This window comes from Epargyreus clarus, unplaced genomic scaffold (assembly GCF_041222505.1).
Source record: "Epargyreus clarus isolate Ecla_fem2 unplaced genomic scaffold, WU_Ecla_fem_2.2 ptg000026l, whole genome shotgun sequence".
Taxonomy (NCBI): Eukaryota; Metazoa; Arthropoda; class Insecta; order Lepidoptera; family Hesperiidae; genus Epargyreus; species Epargyreus clarus.
In genome coordinates this window covers 14362699-14376119 of record NW_027332233.1, presented here as the reverse complement: position 1 = coordinate 14376119, position 13421 = coordinate 14362699, and the positions used below count along the sequence as shown (strand labels likewise).

The following is a 13421-nucleotide window of genomic DNA, read 5'->3' as shown; positions in this document are numbered from 1 at the left end:
CTAGATATTTTATGGTACAAATCCTGAGTAGGAATCTATACATAGTTTTAAACATTGGGGTTTAGTTATGAATTTAGTGATGACATGAGTAATAAAAGACAAGGAATCCAAAAATATATTGTTTATTTCATGATTTGTCGATACACAATTGTTAAGAGATACCACAAAAATATCACCATGAGTAAGTGTCATCTTCTGAGTTGTATTTAATACTTTCTACTGATTTGACTAAGCTGGGGTCTGGAGAGCAAAAATGTTGCAACATTTCCTCACTTATACCACAATCTGATAAATTCTCCTTATTGAATGCTTTGGTGAACTGGTTAGGATCATTTTCTTTAGAAGATTCATCTGAAACAAAAGTACATGCTTTAGTGAAATTGTAGTTTCTATATGGAATGCTGGTCGAGCAATGTTGACCCCGTCTAAATAGACAATTTATTTCAAAATTTATGAATCATTTTCGATATATTAAGGTGTCGGTGATCTAACCTGAAATAAGAGAACAATATATTTAACTAACCTTCAGCTATGCTATTGGCCGCCCACGAAAAAGCCAGCGTGGGCTGGTGCTGGGCAAATGTTGCACTGAACTGGGCGGATGTACTTGTCTTTAAAACATTGAACAATGAATGAATGGTCGTCGGTAATATTGGGCCTTTGAGCTCTATTGAGTAATATTTCTTACTGTCTGAGTGGATAACGTTTTCTCGGACCTGTAAGATATAGAAATAAATTATTAAATTAAGAAAAAAGACATTACCCGATTTTCTGATCATGATACAATAAGAATTAACCGGATGTCTACTATAAAACATTTTCTGGTATTAATCTTATTTGGTTTTGATGCACTCCCCATACATCATTTTTGTTACTTTATCTACATGACGTTTCTATGGATTATTTACCAACCGAGAATCTGCCCGGGCAAAGAGGGAACCCTTGAGACCCGAAATTTCATGCCCACCGCCCTTATGTTGACATTGCCTTAGCGTGTGAGTCCCGGAGGGTATGACGTTCCCACTTCGTTGCTGTCATTGTCATGACGCTTCTACACATATCCTCTTTTCTGACTGATACTTGGAGGTTATAGAAAATTATAAACATGTATATTTTATTCTATTACATATTATCCCATCTAACCATATAGATTTGTGACTACACTGATGTGTTGGCGAAAAAAAGTTCGAAAATAACAATATTCCCGGTGAAGAGAAGAGCTACCCTGAAGTCGAGGATACTGCATGTGAGATACATGCTTGTCTCTTTCTAGATACGTTATGTGTACTGTAGGCCACCTTCAAGGACTGCAGCGTGCCGCCGTGGAAGGCGGTGGGCGCGAGCAGCGTGGGCGGCACGCCGGCCGCCGCGCCGCCCGCCGCCGCCAGCGACTTGCAGTTGAGCAGGAAGTTGAACAGCGCCTGCGCGTCCGCGCCGCGCGCCAGCACCAGCGACTGCGCCGCGCCGTCCGCCGCGCCCTCCGCGCCCGCCGCCAGCCGCGCCTGCACACGTTCATCATACACTTGGATACCAGCGAACGATCCGCCGTATAACTTTACAACATACATTAGCAAACATTACTCACTCCTAACAAGAAAATGTAACCAGTTTTGACAATTGAAATTGTGGCGTAAAAAAGTTTTGCCACGTCTCCTTGCTAAAATGTCCCTAAAATATTTGAAAAACTTATTTATTTATTATGTAAATTACGCAGTATTAGTTATTTATTCGTAAATTTTCTCTAAAATGTTTTTTATTTATAAAGAATTTAAAAAAATAATTGACAAATCAGCAGTTTGTGGCTTCCTTCAATTTCAAGGCGGCGCAATATCTTTACAAATCTGTGCTTTACAAACAGTCATGTTCATGTAAACACCGTGCACAAGTAGATTCATAACGCTTTCATGAGCGTTTTACAGCGCCAAAGACACTGCGCGGGCAAAACGGATTCAGCAATCAACTTTAGTACAATAATAATGAGTAATTCATTAATAACCTGAGCGTTATTTATTTTTCTCAGCGTCTCAGTCTCCAAGCCTAGCTGCGACAGGAAATGGTCTGGGTCTTCCTCGTCCCCAGAGCAGTTCTTCTCCTGGTCCTTGCAGTCATCCATAGTGTCGTAGCAGCTGTCGAACGAGGAGTTCTTGCCGCGTTCCTCATCAGATGTGTTTAGTTTTTTCTTGTAATCAGGACGCAGTGGCATTGTGAATTCAACATCTGATGTCAGAAAGTATAGAAATACAAATAATACTATGTTAGTGGAGGTTTCTAGCCACGACACACCCCATAGAATATGTGCCCCATAGAATAGAGGATTTAATGGTTAGATAACTAATCGTTTGGAGGGACGGAGATCTTTGAACTTGGTCAACTTTGACATGACTAAGGCCTTTTTAGCCTTGTATCGATGAAACTACAACAACATTTATTAACCAGTATGGTTCATGTAAATGGTCATATGGTCGGTAAAAGGGGACTGCTTACTTTTAACTCCCGAATAAAATCTTTGTGAGAAGGGAGCGGCTGAAAAACAGCGCTGCGCGGGGTTTCTATGCTGCGTTAGCTAAAGCTGAGCCACTTCCTATTGCCCCACCGCATGTATATCAAAAATTATTTGTTATGTATGTAATCTATTGTCTTATTCATGTGTATGGCAATAAATGATTTTATTATTATTATTACGTAGGCCTCTACATACATTAGGTAGGACTGTTCCCTTACCCTCCTGGCGCAGCGTGTGTCGCAGGCCGCGCGTGGTGGGCACGACGAGCGCGCACATGTCGGGCGCGCCGCCGAGCCCGGCCGCGCGGAACAGGCACGTGAACGTGTTCGCACACACGTAGAAGTACGGGCAGTGCAGGGCTCGTAACAACTGCATAAACATGTAGGTGTCTTTGTATAGGTCATGTCATCAACCCATTACTGTCCCACTGCTGGGCACGGGTCTCCTCTAATAATGAGAAGGATTAGATAGTGCACCGCGCTGGCCAAGTGCGAATTGGTAGACTTCACATACCTTTGAAAACTGTTATTTATTGTTTACGCACATAACTTTAAAAAATCAGAGGTGCGTGCCTGGAGTTTGGACCTAAGACCCCTAGATCAAGAGGCCGAGTTTCTTAACCACTGGGCTATCACTGCCCACTATTTACTTTTTTACTAAGTACCAATCGAAATTAAGGTTTAATAGCGTTTTCTATAAATATTTTTTTGTAATAGTTAGACAATACGACAAAAGCATGAAATACCGAATCATAAAAGACTTTTCTTATTTGCTCATTATTGGGTGAATGTTATTGCACATAGTAAGTCAATCTTTCTGTGAGAGGATGTTTGTGGTGTGGTTAGTGTTAAAACTGGGTTTCTAAGATTAAACAGGGATATTTTTAAGATATTAAAAATATATGTAACAACATATAAAAATGGAATACCTGAAACAAGGAGCGAAAGCTCTCCGTCCACTCCCTGAGCAGGGCCTGCTTGACCTCTTCATTGGTGGCGATGAAGCTGGCGGCGGCGAGCTTGCCGCCGCGCGGGTACAGGCTGAGCCACGGCAGGTGCGGGTGTTGCCAGTACATGCACGTTTGGTGGAAACGGGCGCGTGGCGACGTATCCAACGTTGACGAGCTCGTTGTGTCGATGCAGCGAACGAATCTGAGTTATGTGTGGTTATTAATTGACCGTTCAGTGGTCCTGAACCCAAAGTCATATAAAGTCCTATTTAAAGGCATTTTCGGATGCGTTGTTAACCATTAGGACTAAGTTGGAACACTACATATGAATATATCTGCCTTACATACTTTAACCCAAAAGTTATTAACTTACCATGTTGTTATAATTAAGTAATATTTAGTATGGCAATGATGAGTGATGTCAGAAAAAAAAACATATACATAGCCAAAAATAGGTGTGTTGGTGGCATCATGAAGAAGTTTGCCACTTTTGATGGGCATTATACTAATAGCCTCCATGGTAATCATTCTTGCCGGCTATGTTGAAGTTAAAATAAAGATGACAATGATGCATTTACCCTGTGATCCCTGATGCTTCCTCACTAGCCTTCAGCTTAACAGTCCATGGAAATGGTGTTGGAGACATAAGTCTTAGCTTAGTCTTTAGGGCCCAATCTATTGTCAAATACTTGTATTTCTTTTCTACTACTTGCTGAAATAGAAAATTTTAATTATAATAAGGAACATACTTAAATACAAATTATTTTTGCAATGAAACATAACTTTTACCTCATCGTACTATCATTGTATGTTGTAAAAAGCAACAAAAGTATTAATTCCAGAAGAATCATAAATTTATCTTTGCTAATTCATCAATGAAATGTGGTCTCTAATTTTTACAGACAAGCATAGAGATTGCAGGTAAGTCTTTATAGAAAATGTATATTTTGATGCATCAACACTCATAGAAATGGAATAGAGATTTTGAACAGCACTACGCTTAGATCTATAACTTGGGACTATTTCTGGAGTGGTAACATTTGGATGCGGCAGTTGCAAGCTGTACTATCTATCTGTTTTGGTAGATTTAGACCCTGACCCGGATGATTGAAATAGGTGTCATGTCACTCCTACAGAGCCTAGGTATATCGTCATTAGAGAATGCCAATTATACGGTATACAAAGATTATGTATTTGTAATACATGACATGGGACTCTTTAAAAAATGTGTAAAAATAACTCCACCCCAAAGCCGGTGATGCATTACCGACTCCTCAGGTGTTGCAAATGTCCATAGACGACGGTGGCTGCTTTCCATCAAGTAGCTTTTCTGCCTCATCGTTTGGGTATAAATATAAAAAAATTCAACTTACTGTTTCCACAGTATGATCAGCCGTGTACTTCTGTAAGAGATTTGAGAATGTCGACAGCTTCTCTTCATCTACATCTGGTTCACGTTTCTCAGGTACTTTGGCGGGCAGGTTGAGCAATGTAAATAATGTTTTGTCACTTGATTCCTCCGGAGGTGGTACATCTAACTTGATTTTCTTGCTTTGCTCTGTATTATTTCTGTAAGTGGATATGTATTAACTGTTGTAATAAAACAAATCTTAACTGTTAGTATGTCATTACCATTTGGTTTTTAGTTATCACGGACACAATGTCTGCCAAGCAGTGTCCTGGGATCCGCAATAAAACTGCTATATCTTAATTGTATTAGCTTACTTAGAAAATGGATTTTTCCTTTTATCTCCATTTAATATTCTCGAAAAATCTAGATCTACATTGGATTGACTAGGAGTTTCTTCACATGTTGAGCTCACTGGTAGGGGTGCTTTCATGCGTTGCTGTAACAAATTAGATTTTTTTGGTACATAACATATTAACTGACTTTGGAATAAAATGTAGTGTTTTCATTTATTCTAAAGTGGCAATCTCTTTCATTAATGTAGAAATAATGTTTTACAACTTTTTATAGATGCATTTAACCATTTATACAAAAGAACAATACTTCAAAGATGAAAACCTTTGAAGTTTATATTATGGTGTATCAATTATTACACATACATAAAATAAAGTATCTGAGTTTGTAATTTCAAAATAACTGCCATTTTAAAGGTTTGTCCGTGTGGTCTAATTAACAAATGCTGAATAAGAGTTTGAAATAGGTTTATAGGGTATAGGGTTCCTCATAAAAATAAAGGTGTGCAAAATTTTTCGTAAACAAACTTACTTGTAATGCTTTCATTCGTTTTTTCAGTTTATGGAGTTGCATAACTTCGTTTGGAGTTTTCCATGGCGATGGCGGCGTCATATTGCTAGTCATAATATAATATTGTACCGACAATTATGTATTATGAATATCAACGCATTAATTCATTATCACTTTGTTTTGGTCATGCTTTCCCACCAAAAGTTAATAAACATAAACTTTGTCAAATGTCAATTGTCAAATGTCAACAAGTGTTACAAGTGATAGTGACAGCACTGACAGCGTAACAGAGTCCGTTGAACGAACATTGCAAACAGCTGCCGATTTTTTTGCAACGGCTCCGATTCATTGTTTTCAGTAATATTAACTTTAAAAAAAACTGTTGTTGAAGGTTGACATATTTTTTTATATTTTTTGACTTGGAAATAATATTATTATATTTAGTACTTACTACACTTAATACAATTGGCTTACTTAACCCATACTTAACCATAAAACATTTCAGTTACAGTATTATAATGGAGTTCATTAACAATACGCTATGTATTTTTTTGGTTTTTATATTAAGCTTGTGGTCAGTGGCGGACTTAGTCGGATGTCGGGGGCGGAAATATAGATTTAGCCTCGGGGTGGAAAGTTGAATGAGGCTCCTAGTCTAAGAAGTTCATCTATTTTTACAAGCTTTTAGAAACATCTGCAAGGGCATTTGTAGACATTTGGAACCCCTCCAGAACCAGAGGCTCGGGGCGGACCGCACCTGCCCCCGTTTAGTCCACCAGTGTTTGTGGTGTTCTGTGAAATATTTATTATGATACTAGAATACTCTAATTCCGTTAGGTACTAATCTCATTTAAACTTAATTCAACTTTTAAAGATACCCTCTTAAAAGACTATCTTGGATACCTATTTAACTACAAAGAACTCTCAAAACTTTTCGGAGGGTTTGATATTTTTAATTATATGAGTTTGAGGTGAGAGACCGTTATAGTGAAGTGGTTTGCGTAAATTGGGTTATGCTCGACGCGCCGGGTAGGTACTCTTGCCAAACGTTACTTTTTTAAAAGTTTAAACAAAAACGTCAAACAAGCTTTCTCTAACATATTTCTGTATAATAATGTGTATTAGGTAATAATGTATTTATTATACATGTGTAAATAATAAATTATATTAATTAGCATCGACAAACCCCTGTAAATTCTATGATACTGTAGAGTTTAGCCAAGTAAAACAACAGTACTGTGGATTTATAATTCATACAGTATCAAACTATTGTGATTATACAGTAATACAATGCTCTCTGAAGTCTCTTATTTTTACATTTAAAATTAAGTGGCTATTATTGTTACCAAAATTATCACCAATCGAGAACCAGCTAAACCAGTTCCAAATAGAATAGGAACTTTTCCCGAAATGATGCTACTCGTTGATTTTGAGAACAAACTTGGAAGACCCTTGATTTTAGTGTTGCATATGAAATATCATACCCTTTAAATCAGGGCTTGATCAAAGCTGTGACATTAAATTCGCAACTAGTCAGAATTCCTATATTAATTAACTCGAAAGTCGTTAATCATGTAAAGCACGCGATGAGCCTTTTGTGACATAATATAGCATAATATTCCTAATTTTGTTTATTATAACGAGGTCATAGGAATGTTGCTCATAAATCATATATTTTTTTAAATTTAAGATGGACGATTCATTTCATGTCCAACTGGCCGCGACCTACACATCGTGACTCTATCGTTGTTTCATACGAATTAATTATGATTCATCTTATGTAGCAGACTATAGTAATGATGTAGTGAATTGGTGTATATAAATATAAATAATATTGTCATATTTTTAACGATTTTTTTAAATTCGTTTAAATGAATGAATAATAATTATTATCAAGAAAGAATACATATTGTTTAACAACTTTTAGACGCTTTTAGCGAGTAGTAAATATATGTTTAATGAAAATACGTTTAATTACCATACGTTTAATTCATGAAAGACGATAAATGATATGACCATAATCTTTTTTGAATGGATACACCATCTTGTAAAGTCACCGAATAAAACTTTTACTAGCTACTCGTAAAGTGGCTTCATAGCGTATAAATAAAGTTTCATTCAGAACGGGAGGAGCAATCCGTTTCAGTCAGTTCAAAAGCGACGTACGCTACTCGCCAGGGCGCGATGCGATGACCTATCAAATCTCAGCAGTACGCGTTCGGTGTTTCTCCCGCGCTTCGTTGCGGCAGTCACACGCTGCTCTCGCTCTACCACGAGAATATCTGTACCATACGTCACTTGCAACATTTAAAAAATAAATTAAAAAGGCGCCAACATGGATTTTCTGAGATAAACATATTATTTAACTTATTCATAAATTTTAATCCAACAAAATGAAGTTCTTTAGTACAATTTGATTTATTCTTCCGGTTTAATGTGAACTTGTTTACTTTGCGAAAATGACGAGGATCGTAAGTGACTCCTTCGCTTTTCTCAAGAGACGCGTCTTTTTGGTAAGTATCTTAAGTTATTATACAATTATTTATTATAATTACTAATAATATAAATAACACAACAATCAAATACTTAAACTAACAATTTGGAAGCAAGTTAAATAATAACTATGGCAGGTGATAATAAAATTAAAGAGTGGTATAATTTTAAACATTTATGTAACAAACATAGGACGTACGTATTTAAAACGACCGTGCCTTTTACAAGTTTCTAAGAACCAACCGATGATGTCAACTTTACTAGCCTTCGTGTTATTTTATAGACGTTATACATTACCTCATTAAAATTAATTTGAAATGAACCTTGCGTTATAGAAATGCAATGGACAGTGAATGATTGCGGGGTGACGAGGGCACACAATATGACCGGCCAGTTATATCGTTCGTGATTCATGGTTTTGTTGCATTCTGTGTAGAAACTGTAGAAAGAAATAACGGCCACAGGAATTTAAGCTTGTCCTGAATTAATTTCCCTGTTTTTTATGTTTCCTACAATTCTTTACATTTCCTTTAATTTGCAACTGAAACATTTATAATATCTAAGTGATATTTCTTCTACAAAATATTTTTTCTTTTGCACTTTTTACCCTCATAAGTCCAATAGTTTCCAAAAGGGGTTTCGGAATTAATCGACAAATAAGTCGTATCTACGTAGGTATTAGGGATTACCTATACACAGACATTATAAAAAAATTAAAATCAGATTTGAAATCTAAATTAATTATTTAAATGCCTGCCTGGCCGAGGATCGAACTCGCTTATCAACCAAGCTTAACTCGATAATCAAACTTAATAGAAGTTAATAAATAATGTTCTACCATTGATGAGAATGATCGCTTCAGTTCCGTTAAATATACCATATCATCTCGTTCATATAAATATATGCAAAGTAATAATTTTATACTTAGTTATTCTTAAGTAAGCAATATTAAAAACTTAAAACTATATTTTTATTACAAACTTTTTTGTTAATTTACTCGTTCTTTTTGACTTGTTGACCCAGTAAAAATACGTGATATTAATTACTTTTTATATTTAATTTGTTTCCTATTATTTATTTTAGGGAACCTAAGTTTTAATTATTACGATGTAGATAATGTTTATTGTCGAAATACTTACACGTATTCCCATAGCATAGAGACGCGATTACCTAATTTATCAATGTAGGTACAATAATTAGGTTCATTGAACTCTACAATATGTAGGTAATGTAATGTGTGTAATCCCTGTTGTTTCATTTAGCTGTGTGCTACTTGGAGGTGTCAGATGACAGTTGTTACAAGAAAGAAGAAAGTGTAGAGCCTCTTAAAGTAGAGCACAGAATAAGATTTATAATATGGTGGGCATATACTGGACTGAAATGTAGGTTTAGTAGGTATGTGGGAAAGTTGGTTTTGAATTTGTTTATGGCTGTCAATGTCTTGATCATTTATACCATTCAAAATCATAATTTTCTGCATATATCAAATCCAATAGTTTCAATATAATTGTATGGAGCAATTAAATCATTCAATGCCACTGCTGCTGCCCGTTGTTGGGGAGTATGATGAAAATTAGAGGGTAAACGTAATTTGAGCTTCTAAAATCCGTTTACCCTCATAATCTGAAAAACATAGAAAGAGCAACTCAGTTTCCGGGTTATCTGTAATCTTACCTATCCCAGTCTTATCCTCTGGGCAGGTTTTAGTTTTTATGTAAACGCTATAGTAATTTCAAGAAACTGAGCCTTTATAATAAAATTACAATCGAGAGCCTTTTTCGTTTATACGACGCAAGTGTAAAAATTTCATGGGATCTAAAGAGATAATAATGTATAGTATTGTATTATTAACAAATACTGAAAAGATTTCTTACCCTTACTTAATATTAAAAGGGGTCACGGTTATTGATGATAAGCGCAATTTACCGATTCCTGTAAATACATTAGTAATGTTTCTATGTATATTATTTACACTTATTTTTATAGGTATTCAGTTATGGTTCTCTGAGATTTCCTCATTCAAAAGACAGAATACAATTGAAATAAGTTTACTGATAGGTTTGTGGATTAGTTATAAAAAATAAAAGCGGATTACTTAAATACGAAAGCCACTTAACGAAATAATGGCGGTGAGTAGTGTCGTCGGGAGGAAATGCGACGGAATAAAATAAACTTTTCTGTCATTAAAAAGTAATATGAATAACTTTCAAATAATTTTAGATTACTCTCTCTTCTCGCGCGAGAAAAAAAAAATGATAATTTCTTCTTATGATTAGCTATGTATTAGCATTAGCATTGTGTAAAGGTTCAGTGATCAAGGAATTTTGTTACTATTTTTGTTCATTTTCATGATAGTGACGAAAATAGATAGTCCCTTGACACACAGTTATACGTACAGAATGTCCTCTAAATGTTTGTTTTAACGTAAAGTTTGCACAACTAACATGACGCTATTATATTCATTGAAAGATTAATTACCCATTCTGAGGACTATTACCATCGTTTAGGTATAAAATAGTGCGCTGAGTATTGTGTAAATTGGGTAATAAATAGTTGAAGTGTACATGAGATTGTTCAGGAATTCACTGCGTGAAAAAAATCCTTGAAGTATTTTCCTGAATATTTTCTTTCGCAAGAGGTTTTTAAAATAGAATAGCTTAGATTGGATTAACAGGGTACAAATTGAACTACAATTATTAAATAATATTAGCAAATTTCATTGTTATTGTATGAAGTTTATCATATTCACATTTAAGAAAAAACCTAATCAACGAGGTTAAACGCTAAACATTGTTTTAATTTATTAGCTACATGACACTAATGAGGAAAACGTCTTATAGTAAAAGTGTACATATATATTTTTTTTATTTCATTCCTGAAATATTTCGTGATGAATTTAGTTTCCTACTAACAGTAGATAAGATAATTATAGAAGAGAAGTACAAGGACGAGACAGAATTAAGATGTGACATTTAATATAATATTATGTATTCGTAGTGTGATTATCGAAGTTCGTCGTCGAAAGTCAATTACACAGTATTTGTACTATCGTATTGAATTTCTGGGATTTAGATATCTATCTCTAGAAGGTACACATCTAAAACTAATAATAACTGAAAACCCGATTGTTACGACGGCTACTCCCATTTTGACGAATACATCTGTTTGTAGCAGATCAGAAATTTTCATTCATGGACAGAATAGTACGCTATGAGTATGACCTTTTACAATTTTTATAACGTAGAAAAATGTAGTACTATAAGTGTGGAGATGATATAGGTACTCATCGTAGGTTACATTTTACGTAGTACCTTCTTAAGTTCATACTCCTGGCATACGTCGGCGAATAATTATCAAGTCAAGTGCCACTTCAATTTACCCTAGACTCTACATAATTGAATTCCCCTTATGAGTGAATATTTTAACCCATTTAAATGTAGAAAGAGAGGAGAATTTCCATAAAATTACTTGAAACGTTTTTTAAACATTTCACCCATATAAGCTTGTAGATTTAAAATAATAAATTGTGATATAATTGTATATATCTGATAAATATAGAGTGTAGAGTTTTTTTTTGGAAATCAGGCCAGTGTAACGTAGTAAAATCCACATTAGCGTTTTGGAAAGCAGCCGCATAAAGTTCCAAGATTTTTTTTATCATAATGTTCTTTGCCCATTATCGTGAAAATGAGGTTGCAATTTTTAGAAAGATCATTCACATGCTCACGGTGGATTGAATATTAATGGATAGAGGGAATGAGTGAATATCAAATAGATACCTAGGTACGAGCACATCGATGTGAAAGAGTCTTTCAACTACAGAATGTGGGTCGGCCTATGTATTCATCCTTAACACCTGGGTGTACCTAATCAATTCAGAAGAGGTTTACGTTAAGATAGGTATGCACATTATATATGAGCAAATATATATGTACAGGTTTTCATTCGTCGATTATTGTCGCTAATCAACCAAATCTGTACGATTGTTATTCAGCGGTCTCCTTTTAAATTGAGGTTGTTTTCAAGGGTATGGTAAGGGACACATACTTAACACAAGCGTTCTAATTTAGTCCTTAGGGATAGAAATTCTATGGTGCGAATTAAGCAGGCCGACCTCAGGTAGGACTGTATTCTTATCTGGCTTTGATTACAGATGTCCATTAATGACAGTGTATTTTTACTTTCAGGTAAACAGAAAGCTTCTATAATATACTCGAACAAAGAGGTGATTAGGCTTTACGTAAAAATTTCAGCTTTGTACCTACAAGGAATCTTCCTTCACGATAACCGCGTCACCGTTAAAGCCGTGATAGTTAATTTGATAGTGACAGTCTGTACACAAACCTGAACACACTTGAATCGATAGATAGGTAATGACAATGTAGCGCTATTGTCTCTAAGGGGTGTCTGTAAGCATTTACACGATATTGTTTGCATACGCATACACGTGCTACGCAGAATGTGGAGTATCTGTTAACTATTGACTAGCTCAGCATGTGTGGTTGCTGGCGGTGAAGTGCGTAATGTGTGAACGTTGCAATAATTGAAGTGCGTTCATATCTAAATGTTATACAGGTATAAATTTTAAATAAAACAGGAGAATTTATTGTTCATGTTCGGTTTACAGTCAAGAATTCTTGATATGTGGTTGCTTAAGCAGAGATAGCTTAAAATAGGGATATGGCTCTCTATGGGAAATGGGGATTCTCAAGCTGAGGGTTCGGGATTCAAATTCCAAGTACATACTCATGCGACTTTTTGAAGTTATGTGTATGTATGTATGTATGTATGTATGTAGTGTAGTATGTATTATTATAAAAATATTTTATCACACTGATGTTAAAGTTTTTAGCAGCGAATAAAAACATTGGGAGGAAATCTACATATTTGAGTTTTCTGTGTAAAATCTACCAATCTGTACCTACATGCTCAGCGTGGTAAACTATGGTCTCAATGATTCTGTTAGGCGACCTGTGCCGAGTACCTAATGGCACAATTGTAGGTTGATGATATTAAGGTTCTTTATCACTTTTATGAAATGTAATTAATAAAGATGTGTGCTCGAATTCCATCGCTCTTTAGTTACATTTTCCTTCACACATCAACGTAGCTATAAGTACAGAGGTAAAAACCATCAGAGCGTAACAGATTACGTTCACGGCAGCTGTCATCGGTTCGTCAGATGCAAATGAGATTCGAATGATAGCGCGTTCGACATCCAGTAATTAATGCGGGACCACACTCTAGGCTAGGCGTGCTGTCAT

General features: G+C 35.6%; 2 protein-coding genes across 2 annotated transcripts in view; one reads left to right on the top strand and one right to left on the bottom strand.

Annotated features, from left to right (window-relative positions):
• Positions 1-106: 106 nt before the first annotated feature.
• On the bottom strand, positions 107-5899 carry hd (humpty dumpty). The gene is made up of 10 exons (XM_073087941.1): positions 5686-5899; positions 5178-5299; positions 4826-5021; positions 4031-4164; positions 3432-3654; positions 2722-2872; positions 1997-2217; positions 1299-1502; positions 524-716; positions 107-351 (listed from the first exon to the last, which is right to left on the bottom strand). Exons 1-10 carry the CDS (start codon positions 5776-5778, stop codon positions 173-175), a joined length of 1716 nt encoding a protein of 571 aa, XP_072944042.1. The 5' UTR covers positions 5779-5899; the 3' UTR covers positions 107-172.
• A 1920-nt stretch (positions 5900-7819) lies between these two features.
• LOC140753481 (NADPH oxidase 4) overlaps positions 7820-13421 on the top strand; it is a 31279-nt gene continuing 25677 nt past the window's right edge. Inside the window, exon 1 of the mRNA XM_073088110.1 lies at positions 7820-8177. Within this exon, the coding sequence (XP_072944211.1) occupies positions 8124-8177 (54 nt within the window). The 5' untranslated portion in view covers positions 7820-8123. The remainder of the gene's footprint in view (positions 8178-13421) is intronic.

Coding starts and splice junctions, on each gene's coding strand:
- hd (XM_073087941.1), bottom strand. CDS start 5,778: ATGACTAGCAATATGACGCCGCCATCGCCATGGAAAACTCCAAACGAA. Junction 5,022..5,177: donor AGGAAAAATCCATTTTCTAA/GTAAGCTAATAC, acceptor ATCCACTTACAG/AAATAATACAGAGCAAAGCA. Junction 2,218..2,721: donor ACACACGCTGCGCCAGGAGG/GTAAGGGAACAG, acceptor TTCTGACATCAG/ATGTTGAATTCACAATGCCA.